At 44.9% G+C, this 19184-nt stretch overlaps 1 protein-coding gene across 2 annotated transcripts in view; it reads left to right on the plus strand.

The window, feature by feature from the left end:
- The first annotated feature begins 3095 nt into the window (after nucleotides 1-3095).
- The window catches only part of TNRC6A (trinucleotide repeat containing adaptor 6A), a 50063-nt gene continuing 33974 nt past the window's right edge, over nucleotides 3096-19184 (plus strand). For both annotated transcript variants that reach the window (XM_070955324.1, XM_070955325.1), the window contains exons 1-3: nucleotides 3096-3260; nucleotides 3608-3655; nucleotides 16523-16613. In XM_070955324.1, coding sequence (XP_070811425.1) covers nucleotides 3256-3260; nucleotides 3608-3655; nucleotides 16523-16613 — 144 coding nt within the window. In that variant the 5' untranslated portion in view covers nucleotides 3096-3255. The remainder of the gene's footprint in view (nucleotides 3261-3607; nucleotides 3656-16522; nucleotides 16614-19184) is intronic.

A 19184-nucleotide genomic window follows, 5' to 3' on the forward strand; every position in this document is an offset into this window, starting at 1 on the left:
AGTTATTTCCTGCATTTCTGTTCCACTTTTCTGCTTTTCATCTTCACAGTGCCTCCATAAAGTTTGCTCATCCTTTAGCCTTAGAACCAGGCCTCAGTCCAGCTCAGCAGATGCCCTGGGCTGCTTCCACCCTCTGCCACCTGACAAAATGCATGGCCCCTCCCCCTCCTGTTTCCTACTATTGCTTTTCTCGTTCCACACTAGGGAGAGAACAAGCCATCCAGAAAGTTGAAGTGGAATAAGAGTCAAAGCAGAGCAGGCTCTCCAGTTTAGTTTGACAAAAGCGGATGTTGTGGATCCACTGACTGAATAAAGGTCTCTTTCTTTTTTTTTTCTTTCTTTCTTTCTTCTTTCTTTTTCTGCCTTTCCTTCCTTTCTTCCTTTTCCTCAAAAAAATGGGAATCCTCTCCTCCTGATGCAAACAAACTGCCTGTCTTTTGAACACCAGAGGAAACTCTAAGCACAATTCATATTCCTATCAGTTCTTCCTAGGAACTGGGGGAGTGATGCGTTTCATCAGAGAAACAGAAGCAGGCTTTGGACCTCCTTCCTCAGATGCAGAGCAAACCTTGTTCGCTGCTGTTCACTGAATTAAAACAGATAAGCCAACCTTAGTTTTGCAGGAACAAAGATGGTGTTTCCAGTTCACAAGCAGAGCATCAGGGCAAATACTTTCTTGGTGATTTTCCCCTACTATCTCATTCTCAGAGATATTCTTTACTGAAGGTTCTATTTAGGTGTCATGGCAAACCCTAACCCAGAAAATGGCTAATGTCAAGATTACTGTAATGCAGTTTGTGAGGCTTGATAAAACATAAAGCAAAAAAAAAAAAAAAATTGGCAACACTCAACAGCTGGCTTCTTTGCTCGATAATAAATGTGGAAACATCAGGTTGTGGCTTTAGTCTTCTCAACAGGAAGTTTCTGATTACTAGTTAGGAAACTATATTGAACAACTGTTGAACTTACCCTGTGCACAGATATAAACTGGGAGGAGGCATGCAAGAAACGCTGAATGAACGTCAGTCTGGCATTAAGGAGGAAGAAACTCAATATAACCCCACTTTCCTTGTTTGATGCAAGAAGAGGCAGAGAAACTTGGGCTTTCAAGGTACTATTATTAACACTAAAGTATAGTTCCATCTGACACCATGTTCTGGGGAATGATAGTAGGTTCCTCTGTAATATGTTACTTTTTTTTTTGTTCCAGGACATAGTTTAGTCCAAACCAATCTTAATAAACACAATCAATTCACCCCTTGTATCACTGAGTGATACAATCCTTGTAATGAATGGGAAGAAGGCACTCCCTAGAGGTTTGGATTCAAAATGATTAATCAAAAATAAGCTAGCCAATCAAGATCATGGGCAGAATCCAGCAAAGCCCTGAAAACTCAAACTCTGTGCAACTAATTTAGAGCAGGAAGTTTCCCCTCCCTCTCAAGTGTTTGCCTTCCATGCTCAGTTTGGCTCCTCCCAGATAAGAAATTGCACTCCAAACTGGAGAATCGGAAAATCAAATTCTACCCCGTGGAAAGTTGATGAATTAACTTGCTCTTGCTCTTGCTCTCTCTTTGGCTTGTATTATAACCTTTTAACTTCTCAAATCAGTTTAATTTAACTTCTCATGCACCCCATCCAGTCTGCTAGCTGCTCTGCTTGTAGCCCACCTAGGGATTTTGGAGGTGGATTGATTGCAGCTGCAAAGGATCCTGGATGAAATGGACCTGGCACAAAAAAGCAGCAGGACTGGTTGTTCCTGTGAGTGACAGCAATGCAGTTCTTGTTCTGTTAGATTTCTCAACTGCTCACAGATAGCATCCTTCTAGAACTCATAACGGTTAGGAGTTGGCCACACAGTATTCCTCTCGTGGAAGTATAGGGCACACTGAAGGTTTATGTCATTGGCACATTTCGGAATATACTCTCCTGTGGTTGTGTTCTATTATAGTTCTGTTTTAATTGTATTTTAATGATGTTGATTGTTCGGATTTGTTATTTAACTGTGTGCATTGCCAAGTCACACATGATAGATCAGGGGTCCCCAAACTTGGCAGCTTTAAGACTTGTGGACTTCAACTCCCAGAATTCTCCAGCCAGCATAGGATAGCTGGCTGGAGAATTCTGGGAGTTGAAGTCCACAAGTCTTAAAGCTGCCAAGTTTGGGGACTCCTGTGATAGATGAACAGGTATATAAATTAAATAAATATTGCAGTTGTCCCAGTCCTTCTTGAGTGGGCCAGTGCATATAATAGAGGATTAGCAATTCAGTCTGTGCTACCTGCATAGGGACTCATTCTCATAACGGCTGCATATCAGGTTGCTGGGGAATTCCTGTCACTTTATGGATGTCTCCCGAATAAGAATCCAAGGTAGAAACCCAGTTAGACGTTTCCATCCAGATCCAGGCAGGAGGTGATACGCAGGTCCCTAGAAAATGCCAAACAGCCAGCAACTGCAGGGGATAAAACAACACGGGATCCCAGCAAGGCTCTGCGGTTCTTTACACGTTCAGCTCAGATTTCTCTCTTAGCCCGGAAAGCGTCACATGGGAAGATTAAAGTTGTAAGCAAGGATTTCTCCTGCTTGGGCGGCGGGGTTGGACTAGATGACCTAAAAGGTCCCTTCCAACTCTTGTTAATCTGTTAAATTTCAGGCGAGCAATTCATACAGGGCGACAAGAGGCGTCCGTCTTTCCGGCCCAGAGATGCCGCTGCTCTCGGCCGGGGCAGAACCGACTTCCAGACCCCCCAACCTCCCCCGCGCTGGCTGGGTAGGAGACTGCATCCCCCCGAAGCCCAGAGGGGCGACTCCGGGCTGCAACCAGGGACCCCCTCGGAGCCAAGCCCTCCCCTCGCCGGCTGCACAGGGCCACGAGTCATGGGCTCCGGCCCCTGGCTCCCCCGCAGGGCCCGGCACCGGCGGCAACCACCGTGCGGATTCCCCCCCCCTCCCACGACAAGGCCACTCCGGCGAGCAGCGCGAGGGCGCCATCTTGGGGGCGGGCCTTGCCACCGGAAGTCCTTCCCCGGCGGGGCGGGCCTTCCGGGGGCGGGGCGGGCACTGGCGGGCCTCCTCCGAGAGGGAGGCTGGAAATGGCGGCTGGGCGCGGGGGCGCGAGGAGGCGGCCGAGGGCGGCGGCGGCGGCGCCCGCGGACGACGGCGGCGACCAGGCGAGCCTGCCGAGGGCCCCCAGCGGAGCGGCGCCGGGCCCGGGACCCCGCGCCTAGGAGGCCCGCCCCCCGCGCCAAGCACATGCGGTAAGAGCCCCGCAGCGCGCCCGCTCTGAGGAGGAGGAGGAGGAGGAGGCGGCGGCGGCCGGCGGGAAGGGGAGCGCGAGGCCGGCGTCCTCTCCCTCTCCCTCTCCCCCACCCCTCCGCGGTCGGCGGCCTTTGTCCCGGCGGGTCCCGCGGCGCCCCTCCCCCACCCCGAAGGCCGCCCCTCCCCCACCCTCCCAGGTGCGGCCCCGTCCGAGCATCCCCGGCCGGCCTTGAAGGGTGAGGAGGCCCCGCGGCGCTTCCCTCCGGAGGGCCCCCGGGAGGGTGGGGTGGCGTCTTCGGGGCTCTCTCGGCCTCCCTGACGGGATCGTTTTTTCCTTCCCTTGCAGAGTGTGGGAAGCCAAAGCGACCAAAGACGCCGAAAGGAAACCAAGCAGGTGAGGCGAAAGTTTTGGCGGGGCTGCGTCGTGTGGAGACCGGGTGGGGGGTGGGGGGGGGCGTTTTCTGCCGGCTTTTCTCCTCCATCCCTTCGGCTCTTCGTGCCAGGCGTACTTTTTTCTTTGGCTACATGGAAAAAGGCCGCCGCAGGAATGAATGTCAGGTTTGTTTGTTTGCTCACCTGTTTTTTTTCTTTTCCCCTCTCTCCCTCCCTCCAACTTTTGTCCTGCCAAATAAGATTTCCCATCGGCTGCAAAGTCTTTTTTTTTTTTTTTTGTGCTGGCCTTGAGCTGGACACAAGCTGCATCTTGTGAAGGGAAGATGGGTTCCTTGTCTGTGGTCATATTGAGAGGCAAAAGGGCTCGTTCAAGCATCCGAGAGAATTTTGAAGCTGCCCTTCCAGACTGCAGGAGCCTTAGAAACTTGACTATTTGTTTATAGCAGTGTTTATCAACCTTGGTAGCTTGAAGATGGGTGGACTTCAACTCCCAGAATCCCCCAGCCAGCGCTGCACATTGCTCATATACGGTCTTCCATAATTGCTTTCTATTGAAAATCTAAAAGTTGGGAATGCATTTATATATCGTTCCAAGGTCGATAAAATGAGGACCCAGATTGGTTGGGGGCAATAGGCCAACTCTTAGAAAGGGCTGTAAAGCATTGTGAAGCGGTATATAAGTCTAAGTGCTATTGCTATATATATATATATATATATTTCAAATAGTTCAATCCTGAAAATCAGAATAGTAATCTCCCATCATCTGTAGAGGCTTACACCACATAGCAAAATGAATAACTTTTTAAAAGGTCTTCAACTTAATCCTTGTTGAAATTCTGATTCTTCTGATAATGGTAGTTGAGCTTCCTCTCCCTGTTATATTGTTATTTAGAATAGATTAAAAACCAGTGTTGTTTTCATCTTCCTAGTTTTCCTTGTGCTTTGGGTAGTCTGAAAAATAAGAATGATTCAGTAGTTTTAAAATCCAACAAAATGTTTACTGGGCAAAACAGAATTTTGGCAAGAACAGTAACACTTGCTAGCCAGATGTTTTCTATCTTTATTGGGACTAAATAAAAATGATTGGTTTCCCTCTTTGTAAATCTGTATTCCTGCTTTTAAAGAGAGCATTTATTCCTAATCCTGAAAATTATATCTGTCAGAGGTCATAAGCAATATAGATAGATAGATAGATAGATAGATAGATAGATAGATAGATAGATAAAATAAATACTACCATTCTTTATATGAAAGAAATAATGTTTCCAGTTATGTTGAATCAGGCATAATGAGGATTCTGCCTGAAGAGTTGTTTGTATATATTCCTCACTCTGCAGAATATATAAAAGAATTTGTTAAAGGCAACCTAAACACTTACCTTCAGTACTGAGCATAGTCATGAAGGGCTTGTGAAAAGCTACTGCAGCAGTAATGCTTCTGTTTATGTCTGCATGATGTTTTTACTATGCTCCTCGGAATAAAAGCTAATCAATGGGAGTATTTTACCTTTTAGACTGGCCTGACTATTGTACAGGTTTTAGTACAGGTAGTCCTTGACTTTTATGACCACAATTGAGCCCAAGACAGTCACGTGAATTTTATGACCCTTTTACAAGCTTTCTTGCCTCAGTTGTTAAGCGAATCACTGGAGTTGATAATTGAGTAACCTGGTTGTTAAGTGAATCTGGCTTCCTCAGTGACTTTGCTTGTCAGATGGTCACAAAAGCTGATCACATCTCACACACACACACACACCGCTCCAGACACTGCAAATGTCATAAATATGTCTCACTTGCCAAGCAACTGAATTTTGATGAGGGGGGTTGGGGGGGGGGCTGCTGTAGTCCCAAGTCACTTTTTTTCAGTGTTCTTGTGACTTCCAACACTCAGTAGATAAATGGTTGTAAGTCAAGAACTACCTCTACATGGGGGCTGAAATCCTCTAGTTCATATGCCATGTAGAAAGGCCTGAGTCAGAGAACAGTTGAACCTGTGGCTGTTAACATAGATATTTGTAAGGGGCAATATTTCCAGGAGCAGATTACCTTTTATATCATCGATAGCAGCAGCCCCCAACCTTTTGGGTGCCAGCGGCCTGTTTTGTGGAGGGTGTTTTTTTCTGTGGACCGGGGTGGGGGGTTGGGGGAGGCATGGTTTTGAGTGCTGTCTGGATCCCAAGGGGCTTTGCTCACTTGTACAGCCTGGTCTCTGGGGAGCTATGGACCGGTACCTGGCTGCGGACCAGGGATTGGAGGATATCTGATCTACAGTATTCCAATTCCTTTTGATAATGAATCTATACAGGCCTGGTGAACCAATGTGTGTAGGCAGAGTTGTACAGGAAAAGACAGTCTTTCCAGTCTTTGAAAGTTTGGCCTACAACAATCAGTAAAGGGGTCCATCAAGACTAAATCCACAATTTGAGAAATGTACTTACGTGGATGTTGCCAAATCTCTGCTACTGTACCCTCCTCTGTCACCCAAAAAGCTGGCTTCATTCAGTTGTGAATTATTTCAACAATCAACCAAAAACATGCAACTCTTTGTGCTTGGTATTTGCACCTCTGCCCATCCTGTCTTGTTGAGCACTAAGCAAAGGAAAACCATGTCCCAAAGGATTGTTCCCTGTTGTGGCTTTGGGCGGTCTTTCATCTCTTTGCTTTAGCTAAACATGTCGTGTAGTTTTAATTGTACCTTTCTTAATGGGTACGTAACCTTTGCATATGTGATCCATGCACTTAACATTTACCAAATTTTGCCTAAGATTTCAAATTGTAGCTTTAACTTTTATAAATTGAATGAGACCTGAGGTTCAGGATGTTGTACCTTTACTGGAGAGAACCAGATCCATACCTACTCTCAGCCAGGAAACTTACCTTGGTGACTCTGGGTTAAAAATAATTTCTCACAAGGTAGTAGTAGTTGTGGAGCAAAATCAGAGAAAAGAGCTCCTGGAGGAAGAAAGGCAGGGTAAAAACCTAAGTAGTTGGTACTATCAATACAGATAGTCCTTGATTTAGGACCACAATTGAGCCAAAAATTTATGTTGCTAAGTGAGACATTCGTTAAGTGAGTTTTGCCCCATTTTATGACCTTTCTTGCCATGGTTGTTAAGTGAAACACTGCAATTGTTAAGTTAGTAACACAGTTGTTAAGTGAATCTGGCTTCCCCATTGACTTTGTCAGAAGGTCACAAAAGGGGATCACCTGATCCTGGGACACTGCAACCGTCATAAATGGGAGTCCGTTGCCAAGCGGCTGGATTTTGATGGCGTGACCATGGGGATGCCACAACAGTTGTAATTGTGTAAAACGATAATGTCTCTTTTTTTCAGTGCCATTGTAACTTCGAACGGTCAGTAAATGAACGGTTTCTTAAGTCAAGGATTACCTGTAAAAACATAAGATCACACTGACTAGTTCAAGACAGCCTTTCTATTACCAGCATTCATAGGTCCTGTGTTAATGTTTTAAAGAACCTTCCTATCTTAGGTGACTGGTGGTCCCTGAGCAGACCTTCCCTCGTGGAATTGCATGAAACAAGCCAGATCTGGGTGGGAACAATGGGTACCAAGTTTGGGTATTTAGGACGCTGTCACCTAGCATACTATGTAATATTCTGAAGTTTGTGAATTAAATCCATTCTTACAAATGCATTAATTTTTCAACATTTCTATATACCTTGCCCAGGCAGCTAAGGTCCCAGTAAAATTTAGAAATATTACAATAATTATCTAAAAATCAAGAAAAGGTTAAAAAAAAAACCCACCCTCAAATGTGGATTAGGGGCAGGATGTAAATTTTCATCTCCAAACAGCCTTTTAAAGCCCTTTTATTTCTCTGGACAGCCGATTTTACCGGGATGGGGCAGTTCTTGGAAAGGCCTGTTTCCAAGTCTCCCCTTGATCTGTTGATGAAGAGGAACCCAGAATATCCGCTTGTACATAAATCAACTGGGAGACAATCTAAAACCATATAATTTTGTTGTTAAGATTTCAGCCCATCTAGTCTTTTGATTGTGGAAGGCAGAAACCTGAATAAATAAATCTTTTAAGACTTCAAAAAGCAATAACAAGCACCTTGAATTGTATCTGGAAATAAACCAATAACCGGCCTCTAATACTGGTGAAGCAGAGCTATATCAATTCACAGATTGCTGTATTTTATACCAAATGTCCCCAGTACTTTTCAAGTCATTGAATGTTGAGGTAACAAGGGTGTGAGTGACTAGTGCCAGTTCTGAAGGCTGCCTACTCTCAGAAGGGGGCAGTTGCATGCCAGCTGTCTTAGATACACTGTCCATTAGCTCTTCCAGTAGGAGCTGTGAGTCAGGAAGACTCAAGTTCCAGACATTCTCCTTCATTGGGAATGCAGCCCAATGTAGAGTAGTTAGGAATGGCATGAACAGTTGTTTTTGGACAAACAGTGGAGTGCATTTTCAGCAGGTTTTGTCCCATTTGTATCCTTTCAGTCTCCAGATGCTGCATTAGTACTACCACAGCATCTCTGCTTGGCCCAGGGTGAAGACTCGTAAAAGGATGTCATTTCCTTCTTGAAGATACTTTACCCCACCAGCAGCTGACCTTTTTCAACAGTTTCATCTGCATGTTAAATACCATGGAAGGCAGTGCTGAGCTATATAGTACCTTATGCTGGATAGCTAAGAGCTCAAGTAATATTGATTGTAATCCTCCATTTAGCGCAGTGTCCCTGAATCTTAACCCTTGTCGGCAGTCCAGAGGAATATCATTGTTTAATGATATTGAACAACTGCAGAGTGAGCCACGTTCCCTCCAGGTCCTGTCAGGACATCCAGCACTGCCCTCCCTGTCTGGGCCAAAGCCTGGCTAGGGGAGATCCAAATCCGTTTCCTTCAGAACTTCCTTCAGCCCAGCCACTTCATCCAACCCCCTCCCCCCAAATTGGAAGGTTGGAAGTTGCATGTTGTGGATGGATTGAGAGATGCAGAGGCTCGCTACTGCCTTTTTCCAGACATTTTCCAATGTCTTCAAAAAGACATTGATCATCTCCCAAATCCAGGCTTCCTGGATAAGGCAGGTGGGGGCGTGAATCTGGTCCAAGAGATGGCTCAGCTCATGCAACCGAGGACCCTGTCCAATATTTGAGTTCACAAACCCAGCAGGATCCCAAATCACTGCAGAAGGCACTGCCTCAGTTAGCTCATTTTCTTCTGCTCACAATATATGAGTGTTATAGGCCTCCCTTTTCCTCCTCAGTTCTTGTGGATGACTGTCTCTACATACCGGTAACCATAAATCCGATATAGGGTAATGCTGGGGAAAGAAATTTAAGAGCTTGTGGTGAGCTGGGGAAAGTGCTTAGCCTGGAGAGAGAGAGCTAAGGGGATTAACCACTGCTAATCGGCCCAAAGCAATTGGCTGAGGGGGAAATGGCTGCTGAGAAGGTTTCTGCTGCTGACAGGCTGCTGAGAAGATTTCCTGGCTGTGGGTTCCCGCTTGCTGGTTCTGGCTCTTGCATGCCTCATTTTTATCCTTACAGCCTCTGCTGCAGATGTGCCATCCAAGACTCTGATTTCGCTCTCTTCTGCTTTTTCCAATTGGCTTATGGCCGCAGCTAGGTGAAGTTAAATAAGGGCATTGCTGCATCCTCTGGGGATTGTAGAAGTATGGGCCTCACCAATTTTGTTAAACATTTCTTCCTCTTTCGGAGGTGCATGTTTGCAACAGAGATGAAATCGGAATGAAAGGGCAGCAATTTAGGAGAAAGTTCTTGAAAGCGCTGGTGCCAGTTTTGAGGGAGGAGGAAGATGGGATGTTTGAAGAGGCTTCAAGGTCCTTCCCGGTCTGAAACGCTTTTCTCATGTTTCCTTTTCAACCTGTTGCTCAGAGTTTGGCCTTGAGCTGTGGAGTTTGTGTAATTTCCCCTAACTAGATGCCCCCCCCCAAACATCAGTCTGTGTAAAGACCGAAAACTTACAAGTTTCATTTTAACTACTGTTACTCACATAATCTAATAATACTTTGATTCTTTTAAAATACGTATCTAATTTAAATAATATTGATGTCCAACACAGAGTTCTGTCTACTTTTAATTTATTAAAATTGTAACCTACTGAAGTAGGAGTAGCTGAGGTGGAGTGACAGCATCTGGTCAGGAATTCAAAGGGGGCTCCACGGAGCTCCTGAAGGAAGTCCTCCAGCCCCCTTCAGTTCTCCACTAAGCCTGCTGCCAAACCCTTGATAGGGGAGGAGTGTAAGGGCTGTGTCGTGTCTCTCCCCCCCCCCCCGGTTGATCCAGTAAGAAAAATATATGCCTCTGTTTATGCGCAACAAGGACTGTTTGGCCTTGCAGTCTAGAAACAGGGTGGTGGAATATCTTTAAACCAGTGGTCCCCAACCTTTTTGGCACCAAGGACCGGTTTCGTGAAAAACACTGGCCCTTGCCAGTGGACCCTCCTTTCTTTCAGAGGTCCCCAATTCCTATTTCTTTGCAAGTTCCGTCTGCCTCTTTGCAGGCTGCTTATCTCTTCCTTCTGCCTCATGCCTGGGTTTTTCCAAGGAACGCCTCTCCCAAGAGCTGTCTCTTCAGTTATAAACCTGTTGCAGCCAGCTTGCTTGAGTCTGCATGGCAAATCTCCAACTTTAATACTTGGGACTTCAACTCCCAGAATTCCCCAGCCAGCTTTGGTTTGCTGGGTGGGGAATTCTAGAAGTTGAAATCCACAAGTCTTAAAAGTTGCCAAGTTTGGAGACCCCTGCTTTATAGCCCCATTCTTTACTGCTTCTTCGGGGTACTGTAGCTATGCGTAGACATCTGCTGTACAAGAGCTAGATCTCTTAAGCCTCACTTATTCCATTTAAACTGGGGAGTCTCCGAGGTGTTAAACTGTATTTTCCTTCATTTAAGAGGAAAGATGGAAAAACAAAGATGGCATTGAAAACCTTTGGGTTCCATTGTGAGCAAAAATAAGTCTGTGGTTGCTTAAGCTGTATTACATCTTTTTGATTCAGGAACACTTTCTTGCAGTTAAATCTTACCTACATTCATGCTAGCCTTATTCTCTTATTCCCCATCACCACTGTATTACCCACCAGGTAAGTCCTGTGTTGTGCTGTGAAAATTTCTCTAGCTATGAAAACTCTCTATAAAATATTCTGACTCTCATAGTCTTAATTTCTTTGAAGAGAGAAGGCTTCCAATCCTAACTTTCCATACAGAGGACATTGTTAGCATGCTCCCTCCCCCTCCCTGCGGAAACACAATCTGAGAAATTTACAGTGAGGCTAAAAAGTTTGTGAACCCTTTGGCTTTTCAATATTTCTGCATAAATGTGATCTAAAATGTGTTCTGTTCCCATATAAAGCCTAAACATAGACAGAGAAAGCTTGATTAAACAAATGAGACAAAATCTTTGTTCATTTATTTATTGAGGAAAATGACCCAAAGTTACATATTTGTGTATAACAAAAGTATTCTTAGAGAATCAATGCATTAATACCGTTTAGAACAGTAAGATGATCTGATCACTGGAACCTTATGCTAGAAACAATCCTAGGATCCATTTGTTGACAAAGGTATACTTTATTAGAGATCAAGTGCATTGCAGTAGTGCAAAGCCAGAACTGAAAATCGTGCATCAAAATCCCTACATTCTACTCTTTCCTCCCTTAACTGTCTCTCATTGCTCCCCCCCCCCCCCGTGTAACCAATTCAGTTCAGTCAAGATGTTTTCCTAATTCAAGCGCAGGTTGATATGCAGACCCCTCCTTCCACCTGGGTGACTTGAGGCAGCGTCTCAAGGAGATACAGCACTTACTTTCGTTTCCCGAAATATTGCTCCCTCCCTCCCTCCCCACACTTCAGATGGCAGCTGATAGTATGAATAATTTAAAATTTAGGGCCACAGCAGGTGCTCTCTCTGGCAATCTGACCCTACAGCAGTTCATCTCCTGGAGTAAGTCACTACTCTACCCCACAGTCAGCCTGGCACAGCACACATTTTGCACATCAAGGGAAATAGGATGAGTGCAGCTCAGGCAGGAGCTGATGTGCCAACAGTGCGAGGAATTGCTGTGCTACAGGCTGCTCAGTCCTGAGAGATGGAAAAGGGTTGCTCCTGGCTCTTGTGCAGGGTGGCAGCCTAGCTCTTTTCCATGCGTGGCTGATGAAAGAGCTGGGTGTGAGTAGCTGGACAGGTATTGTGTCGCGTCTGCTCCATGCAACGGCCCTAATCCCACAGCACCGGTTTGTTCCCATGTCATTGAGTTCTGAAAGGCCTTGCAAGACAATACCGACTTCAGCGCTGAATGCCCCTTTTTGCACATTAAATGGGGGGGATCATACAGTGAAAACGACACCCAACACTCTTGTACAGGTAGTCCTTGACTTACAGCAGTTCGTTTAGAGACTGTTCAAAGTTACAGCAGCATTGAAAAAAGTGACCGTTTTTTACAGTTTCAACTGTTGCAGCATCCCCATTGACACGTGAAAAAAATTCAGATGCTTGGCAACCGGTTCATACTTATGACCGTTGCGGTGTCCCAAGGTCATGTGATCCCCTTTTGCTTGTCACCTTCTGACAAGCAAAGTCAATGGGGAAGCCAGATTCATTTAACAACAGGGTTACTAATTTAACAATTGCGGTGATTCACTTAACAAATGTGGCAAGAAAAGTCATAAAATGGGGCACTGAACAAATTTTTCATTTAGCAACATAAATTCTGGGCTCAGTTGTGGTCGTAAAGGCTGGGAAAGTAGGATCTTGTCAAAAGGGATGGCTCCATTCAGCAGATTGTGTCCAATTGGAAGAGTTTTGGGAAGGCAGTTCTTCTAAGGAAGCTAAACCGCATTCTTTCTCTCTTTTGCAGTTTGCTAAATGAAAATATCAAAAAACAGTCCTGTCCAAATAAAAATCGTTGCTCCAGATTGGTGTTTTATAGGACTTTAAGTCAAGGCTTGTATGCATATTTTATATTTCAGTAGGTTGCTCTGCCCAGCGGGTGGGGGGAGGAGAGTCCTTATAGTGGTTGGACTATTTTCTTGAGAGCATCACAGGGGCACATTCCACAGCAACGCCTGGTACTCGGGAGACAAATTCACTTCCTTCAGTTTTTGTAGGAATGTGGTTTTAGCTAAAATGGGCAGTTGCTTCTGAGAGTGGATCCCAGATTCTAGCTGGTCCAGGGGAACCTTGGTCTTCTTTCTGGGTTGGGGCGCTCAGCATTGGGATGCCCTGGTAAATATTTTGTCTGAATATATTTATCTCCCAGTGTCCCAGAATATATACACACAAAGCATCCACATTTCCATAACACATTTGATATTTTTCACCTTTAGGGGCACTTGAATGATGGCTGAAAATTCCACCCCTGGAGATCTTCTCCCAGGGGTGGAATTTCCACCCATCGTTCACATCCATGGAAAGATGAAGAATATTGAATGTGCTGTGCAAATGTTGCCAACAGGAGACTTATGTTTCTGGCTGAGTCGTCTGCCTGACAGACTACAGGCATAACACGGATTGCACTTTGTAAGGTTAAGTAAAAATGTGTTTGGTCAAACCATCATGCCCTTGATTGCGTTGAGGGGCTTGGGCCGAATCCTGTAGAACAGAGATGTCAAACTCAAGGCTCGCCAGCCGGATTCAGCCCACAGGGTGCTTAGATCTGGCCCGTGGGGCTGCCCTAGAAACAGAAGAACCAACACGTGATACCTCTGATATGGAGCTCCGTTTTCACTGGCAGAGGGCTGCAGGAGGCCGTCGCAGCTCAAGAGCCCGTTGTCACTGGCAGAGCGCTTGGGCCACCACAGGTGCCCCTGACACAAGTGACGTTGAACTAGCCACGCCCACCCCAGCCCCCCAAAGTCAAACACAATGCGGCCCTCATTAAAATAGAGTTTGAAATGCCTGCTGTTAACTTTGGGAACTCAAGACCCACAGTAAGAATTTTAGATAAAAGCTTGCAGAAGGGAGTGGGAGAGGAGCTTAACAGGATCTATTAAATAAGTCAAGGAAAAGCATTAGCTCATAATACATTTTGTTACCTCTGCCATAAAGCTCAAAGGATGGTATGAGCACAATGAACTTGAGCTCTGAGAATGGGAAAGCAAGGGTAATGCACCAGATCTCCTAGGGACACTGGGGTAATTTCCACACTGTATTGGCTAATCGCAGCTGAAGGATATGGGTAGCCATCTTATCTGCACCTGCTTAGAAACTAAAGTGAGTTAATTTAGTAAAAGTGTGGAAAACATTGGCATTAAAATCAAGAGAGAAACAAGAACAATTCTGCATTATTTTTGCCGTTTACGATAAATCGAGGAGCAAATGCGTTCCAAAGCAAAAAAAGACGCCAGAGGCTATTAGAATGAGGAGGGATTTTAATTGCTTCAACCTCTCTTGGAAAACAAACTGAGCAGGGTTCTTCCAGGAAGCGCCTCCCTTCTCTGGCTGACAATGCTGCCTTTCAGACAGAAAAGGAAAGCATAAAAGTATATTAACTGCCAGTGGTTTGATACTAAGTGAAGAATATGGAAGCACGATAAAAAGAAGGGAAGAAAGCCAGGATTGAAGCTTGACCATATGGTTCATTCAGGGGAATCTGCCACTTCCTCATGCCGGGTTTTTGTCCACTTGAGCTCAGCATATTGTCTTCAGTGACTGGGGCAGCTTTTGGAGGCTGGGGGGGGGGGAAAGAGTGCAGTTCTTCCACCCTTAATTGGAAATGCCTCTGGGGTTTCTGGGAGAAACCAAGGTTTTTGCGGCTAAATTGCAATGTTTCGTGTAGTACCGTATTTTCCGGCGTATAAGACGACTTTTTAACACATGAAAATCTTCTCAAAAGTCGGGGGTTGTCTTATACGCCGGGTGTCATTCTCCTGTAACCAGGCAGACCAGCCCGAAAGGCTCTGACGAGCCTTAAATGGCTCTGACGATCCCAGCTCTGACGATCCCAGCTGAGTTCCCTGCAACTCAGCTGGAATCGCCAGAAACCATGTAAAAGGAAAAAAGTTTTCCCCCTTCAGCTTGCTTGCCTTGCTTCGCTTGCCTGAATCTATTCCATCAGCAAGCAACTCCCTGCCTGCAATCAAGCAAGCAGAGAGTTGTGGACTTCAACTCCCAGAATTCCTCAGCCAGCAAAGCAAAGCTGGCTGAGGAATTCTGGGAGTTGAAGTCTACAAGTCTTAAAGTTGCCAAGGTTGGAGACCCCTGTTCTATTGGGTAAGTTTTTTTCCCCTTTGGGAGCTTTAAAAAAAATAGTCAATTGGGGTTTTTTTAGTTGTTCTTTTTTAGACCTAGCCATTTAAAGTTTAGGAAGTTTTAAATTTAGCTTTCATATAAAAATAAAAATAAAATAAAATAATATTTGTGCAGCTTTCTGAGATTTAGTGTGTTTCTGTAGTGTTTCACTCTACACAAACACACAAAATCTCACAAAGCTGTATGTGGAATTTTGTGTGTGTAAAGTGTGAAAGTTGGTTTTTTGGACTTTTTGTGGCTGTGTGAGGTTCCTGCTTGTTGCAGGGGCCATTTTGGGTCTAGCACAGCTGCTTTTACATTGTGGGTGAGCCAGTTGTGTTGTGTTGTGTGTGTTTAGAGTGTGAAATTTTGTGGGGGGGGCTTTTTGTGGCTGTGTGAGGTTCCTGCTTGTTACAGGGGCCATTTTGGGTCTAGCACAGCTGCTTTTACATTGTGGGTGAGCCAGTTGTGTTGTGTTGTGTGTGTTTAGAGTGTGAAATTTTGTGGGGGGGGCTTTTTGTGGCTGTGTGAGGTTCCTGCTTGTTGCAGGGGCCATTTTGGGACTAGCACAGCTGCTTTTACATTGTAGGTGAGCCAGTTGATGTTTTTTAATTTTTATTTGGTGTGCATTGGAAGAGGGGTAGTCTTATATGGCGAGTATAGCCCAAACCCTATATTTTAACAGGAAAAGTTGGGGGTCGTCTTATACGCCAGAAAATACGGTAAATATATTTTTGAAAACAGTGTTCACGAACTGGCAGCTTTTGGTTACCAAATAATAATGACAAATAAAATTGGACTTTAATTACCCATTGGTTTCATGGAAGGCTTACTTTGATAAAAATCGTCTTGTTGGACCTTTTCTATGTGAGCCTGGAAGATGCTTTCCCCTTTTCCCCCCTCTCTTATCTCTCCCTCCATTATGTTCCTGTCAAATAGAATAGAATAGAGCTGGAAGGGACCTTGGAGGTCTTCTAGTCCAACCCCCTGCTGAAGCAGGAGACCCTTTCAAGTCCTTTCCTTGTTCCACAGACCTTAACCCCCAAATTCTGCTCAGTTCTATGCCTTCTCTGAACTTGGATAGTTAATCATACTTGTTTTTAATGTAGTCCAGCAAATTGGTTTTATAAAAATGAAAGCTCAACAAATAAACTAATATGTCGCTTTTCATTTTTATTAAAAAGTAAAGTTCAGGTCTAATAGGAACATATTACAGGTGGTCCTCGTCTTATGACCACAGTTAGGACCAGAATTTGCATTGATAAGGAAGGCAGTTGTTAAGTGAGTCACACCCAATTTTACTACCTTTTTATCACTGTTGTTAAATGAACACTGCAGTTATTAAGTGGTCATTAAATGAATCCAGCTTCTCCTGTTGACTTTGCTTGTCAGAAGCCAGCTGGGGAGGTCACATGACCTGGGACACTGCAACCGTCATAAAGGAATGCCAGTTGTAAATCCCCAAATTTTATTCCCATGAACGTGGGGATGCTGCAGTGGTTGTAAGTGTAAGGGCAGGTCATAAATTGTTTTTTTCAGTGCCATTTTTAACATCCAGTGGTCACTAAATGAATGTTTGTGAGGACTACCTGTAGTAGTTAGGATATTTTTCCAGAATGCATTCCTAACTTCAGCCCTATCCTCTAGGGAATTGGTGCAAGAGGAGGAAGAACAGTTGATGGAAGAAAAGAGAAAGAGGAAAGACGACAAGAGAAAGAAAGAAGCTGCTCAGAAGAAGGTGAGCGGGAGAGTAAGGTGTTTCATGAAGTGAAGTAGTACCCTTGGGTTACCTGAATGATGTTCCAGATGTGTGTGTGTTACTTAAGATACTTGCTTGGGGCGTATTAATTTAGAAAAAAAACTGAGTACTGGATAATGGTCTGGCATGGAATAGAAATATCACATAACGCCAGAGTCACCTTATGGGATGGGTGGCATAAAAATTTAATACATAAATAAATAATAAATAAAATTACACACACACACACACACACACACACACACACACACACACACACACACGTTGTAACAGTAATGCTACAGTGTAGTCACCATAAATAATAGTGATGCATTTCTTATCTGCCCAGTTTTCTGTTAACCAGTAGAATTCATAACCTTTGTATAGAATGATGCAAAGTAAGATTTCATGTGAGCCAATATAGGTACAAAAGGCGGATTAGAAATTCATGGAGAATAAAGACTATTGAGGGCCTGACAGTAATGAAGGCAGTTTCCCTCTTATTACTAGTTGTTGGAGAAGTAAATGAGGAGGGGTTTATGTCCTCTGGTATGTTGTAGCATTGCCCTGTCGCCGTGATGGCAAACCTATGGCACGCGTGCCACAGGTGGCACGCGGAGCCATATTAGTGGGCACGCCAGCTCAGCTCTGGGGTGCATGCGCGCGCCGGACAGCTGATTTTCGGGCCTTCTGGGCCCACCAGAAGTAGGGAAACAGGCTGTTTCCTGCCTCGGGGTGGGGGGTGGGGAAGGCCCGTTTTTCTTTCTTACCTGGCTCCAGATCCTTTCTATGGATCTGGGAAGGGCGAAAACAGCCTTTCCCACTCCCTCGGAGGCCCTACGGAGGCTGAAGGGGCCCATTTCCCGGCTCCTGGTGGGACAGGAAGTGACGTTTTTTTTGTCCCCAGCCTCCAGAGACTCCTAGAGAGGCTCCTACAGACTCCTAGAGAGGTTCTGGAGGCTGGGGACAGCAAAAAACATCACTTCCTGTCCCACCAGGAGCCGGGAAATGGGCCCCTTCAGCCTCCGTAGGGCCTCCGAGGGAGTGGGAAAGGCTGTTTTCGCCCTTCCCAGATCCATAGAAAGGATCTGGAGCCAGGTAAGAAAGAAAAACGGGCCTTCCCCACCCCCCACCCCGAGGCAGGAAACAGCCTGTTTCCCTACTTCTGGTGGGCCCAGAAGGCCCGAAAATCTGGAGCCAGGTAAGAAAGAAAAATGGGCCTACCAGGCCATCATGTGCCAGGAGCAGGGGTGGGTGGGGTTGCATGCGCATGCGCGTGGGCACGTGCATGCGCGACCCTCCCCCCGCCCCCCCCCTCTCCTGGCATGCGATGGCAAAAAGGTTAGCCATCACTGCCCTATTGGTTTGTTTGATTATTGGCAATAAATATTACCCTGTGGTGCAGTCATGGCACATGGAGTCAACAAGGTAGCATTTTGAACAATAAATGGATCCGGTAAAATTGTTAGCTATGGTAACTGCCACTCATGGGGATCTACACTAAAAAAGACTCTTTAATTGCCTCAAATACCGTGTACAGTATTTTTTAAAAAATCCCATGACAGTTAAGACCTTTGCAGGTCTTTTTCTTTATGCCTACCTAGCTAGGGCTCAGATGATTGACTGGAAATAGTCTCTTAATATATTGGAAATGTTTTGGAAACAATGTTATAAAAATCAGACAAGACAAAAAAGTAAAATACCCGTACATTTCGGAGTATAAAACGCTCCAGACTATAAGATGCACCTACCTTTTTTGGTAAGGAAAACAAGAAAACCTCCCAGCAATTTTGCCTTGTTACAGCAAACAGCCTGCTTTACTTTCATTTTCGTTTTCAGCATAGCTTGATTAGCATAAGAAAAAAAAATCTGTTCCCAGCAATTTACCTCCTTGCAACAAGCAGCAGAGGCCCACCCAAAACAGCTGAGAGCAAAACAGCTGAGAATTGGGAGGCGTCCAATCAACTTGTGCTAATTAGGCTGTGCTGAAGCTGAAAGGAGCTGTTTCTTCTTGCTGTTTGCTGCAAGGAGGTAAACTGCTGGGAGGCAGAGGCCAAAGGGGGGGCAGTGGGTGGGCGGAGCTATATTCGGTGTATAAGACACACCTAAATTTTCACCCCCTTTTAGGGGGGGGAAAGGTGCGTCTTATACTCCGAAAAATGTATGTATATCAAGGTGGTCATTTAAACTATCCAGTCAAGAGCTTTGCTGAAAGAAACCACGATTATACCCTCCCTGCTCTCTTCTGCTTCCTATTAATCTGAAAAAAATACCTATTGTCATATTTTTTGTGGTATATGCTTTCCTTTATCAAAAGTATTGTAGAATGCAAAAATATTTTGTGAAAGTGCATTAGATTCAGCATTTATAGTATTAGCTTTCCGGTTACCAGGTGGAAATAATGTTGTATTTTTCATTGAGTTTTGCAACAAAAATCAAAAGTATACAATGCATGAAGATAAAGTCAACATTTTTGCTGTTTTTATGTTTCAAGTATGTTTTTGGAAGTTAATTCATTGCTGTTTGTCTACTTCTGTGTCAGGCACTGTGTGTCTGACTGTTCCTTATTTC

This window comes from Pituophis catenifer, unplaced genomic scaffold (assembly GCF_029215685.1).
Source record: "Pituophis catenifer annectens isolate HBS135680 unplaced genomic scaffold, rPitCat1.0.hap2 SCAF_16, whole genome shotgun sequence".
Classification (NCBI taxonomy): domain Eukaryota; kingdom Metazoa; phylum Chordata; class Lepidosauria; order Squamata; family Colubridae; genus Pituophis; species Pituophis catenifer.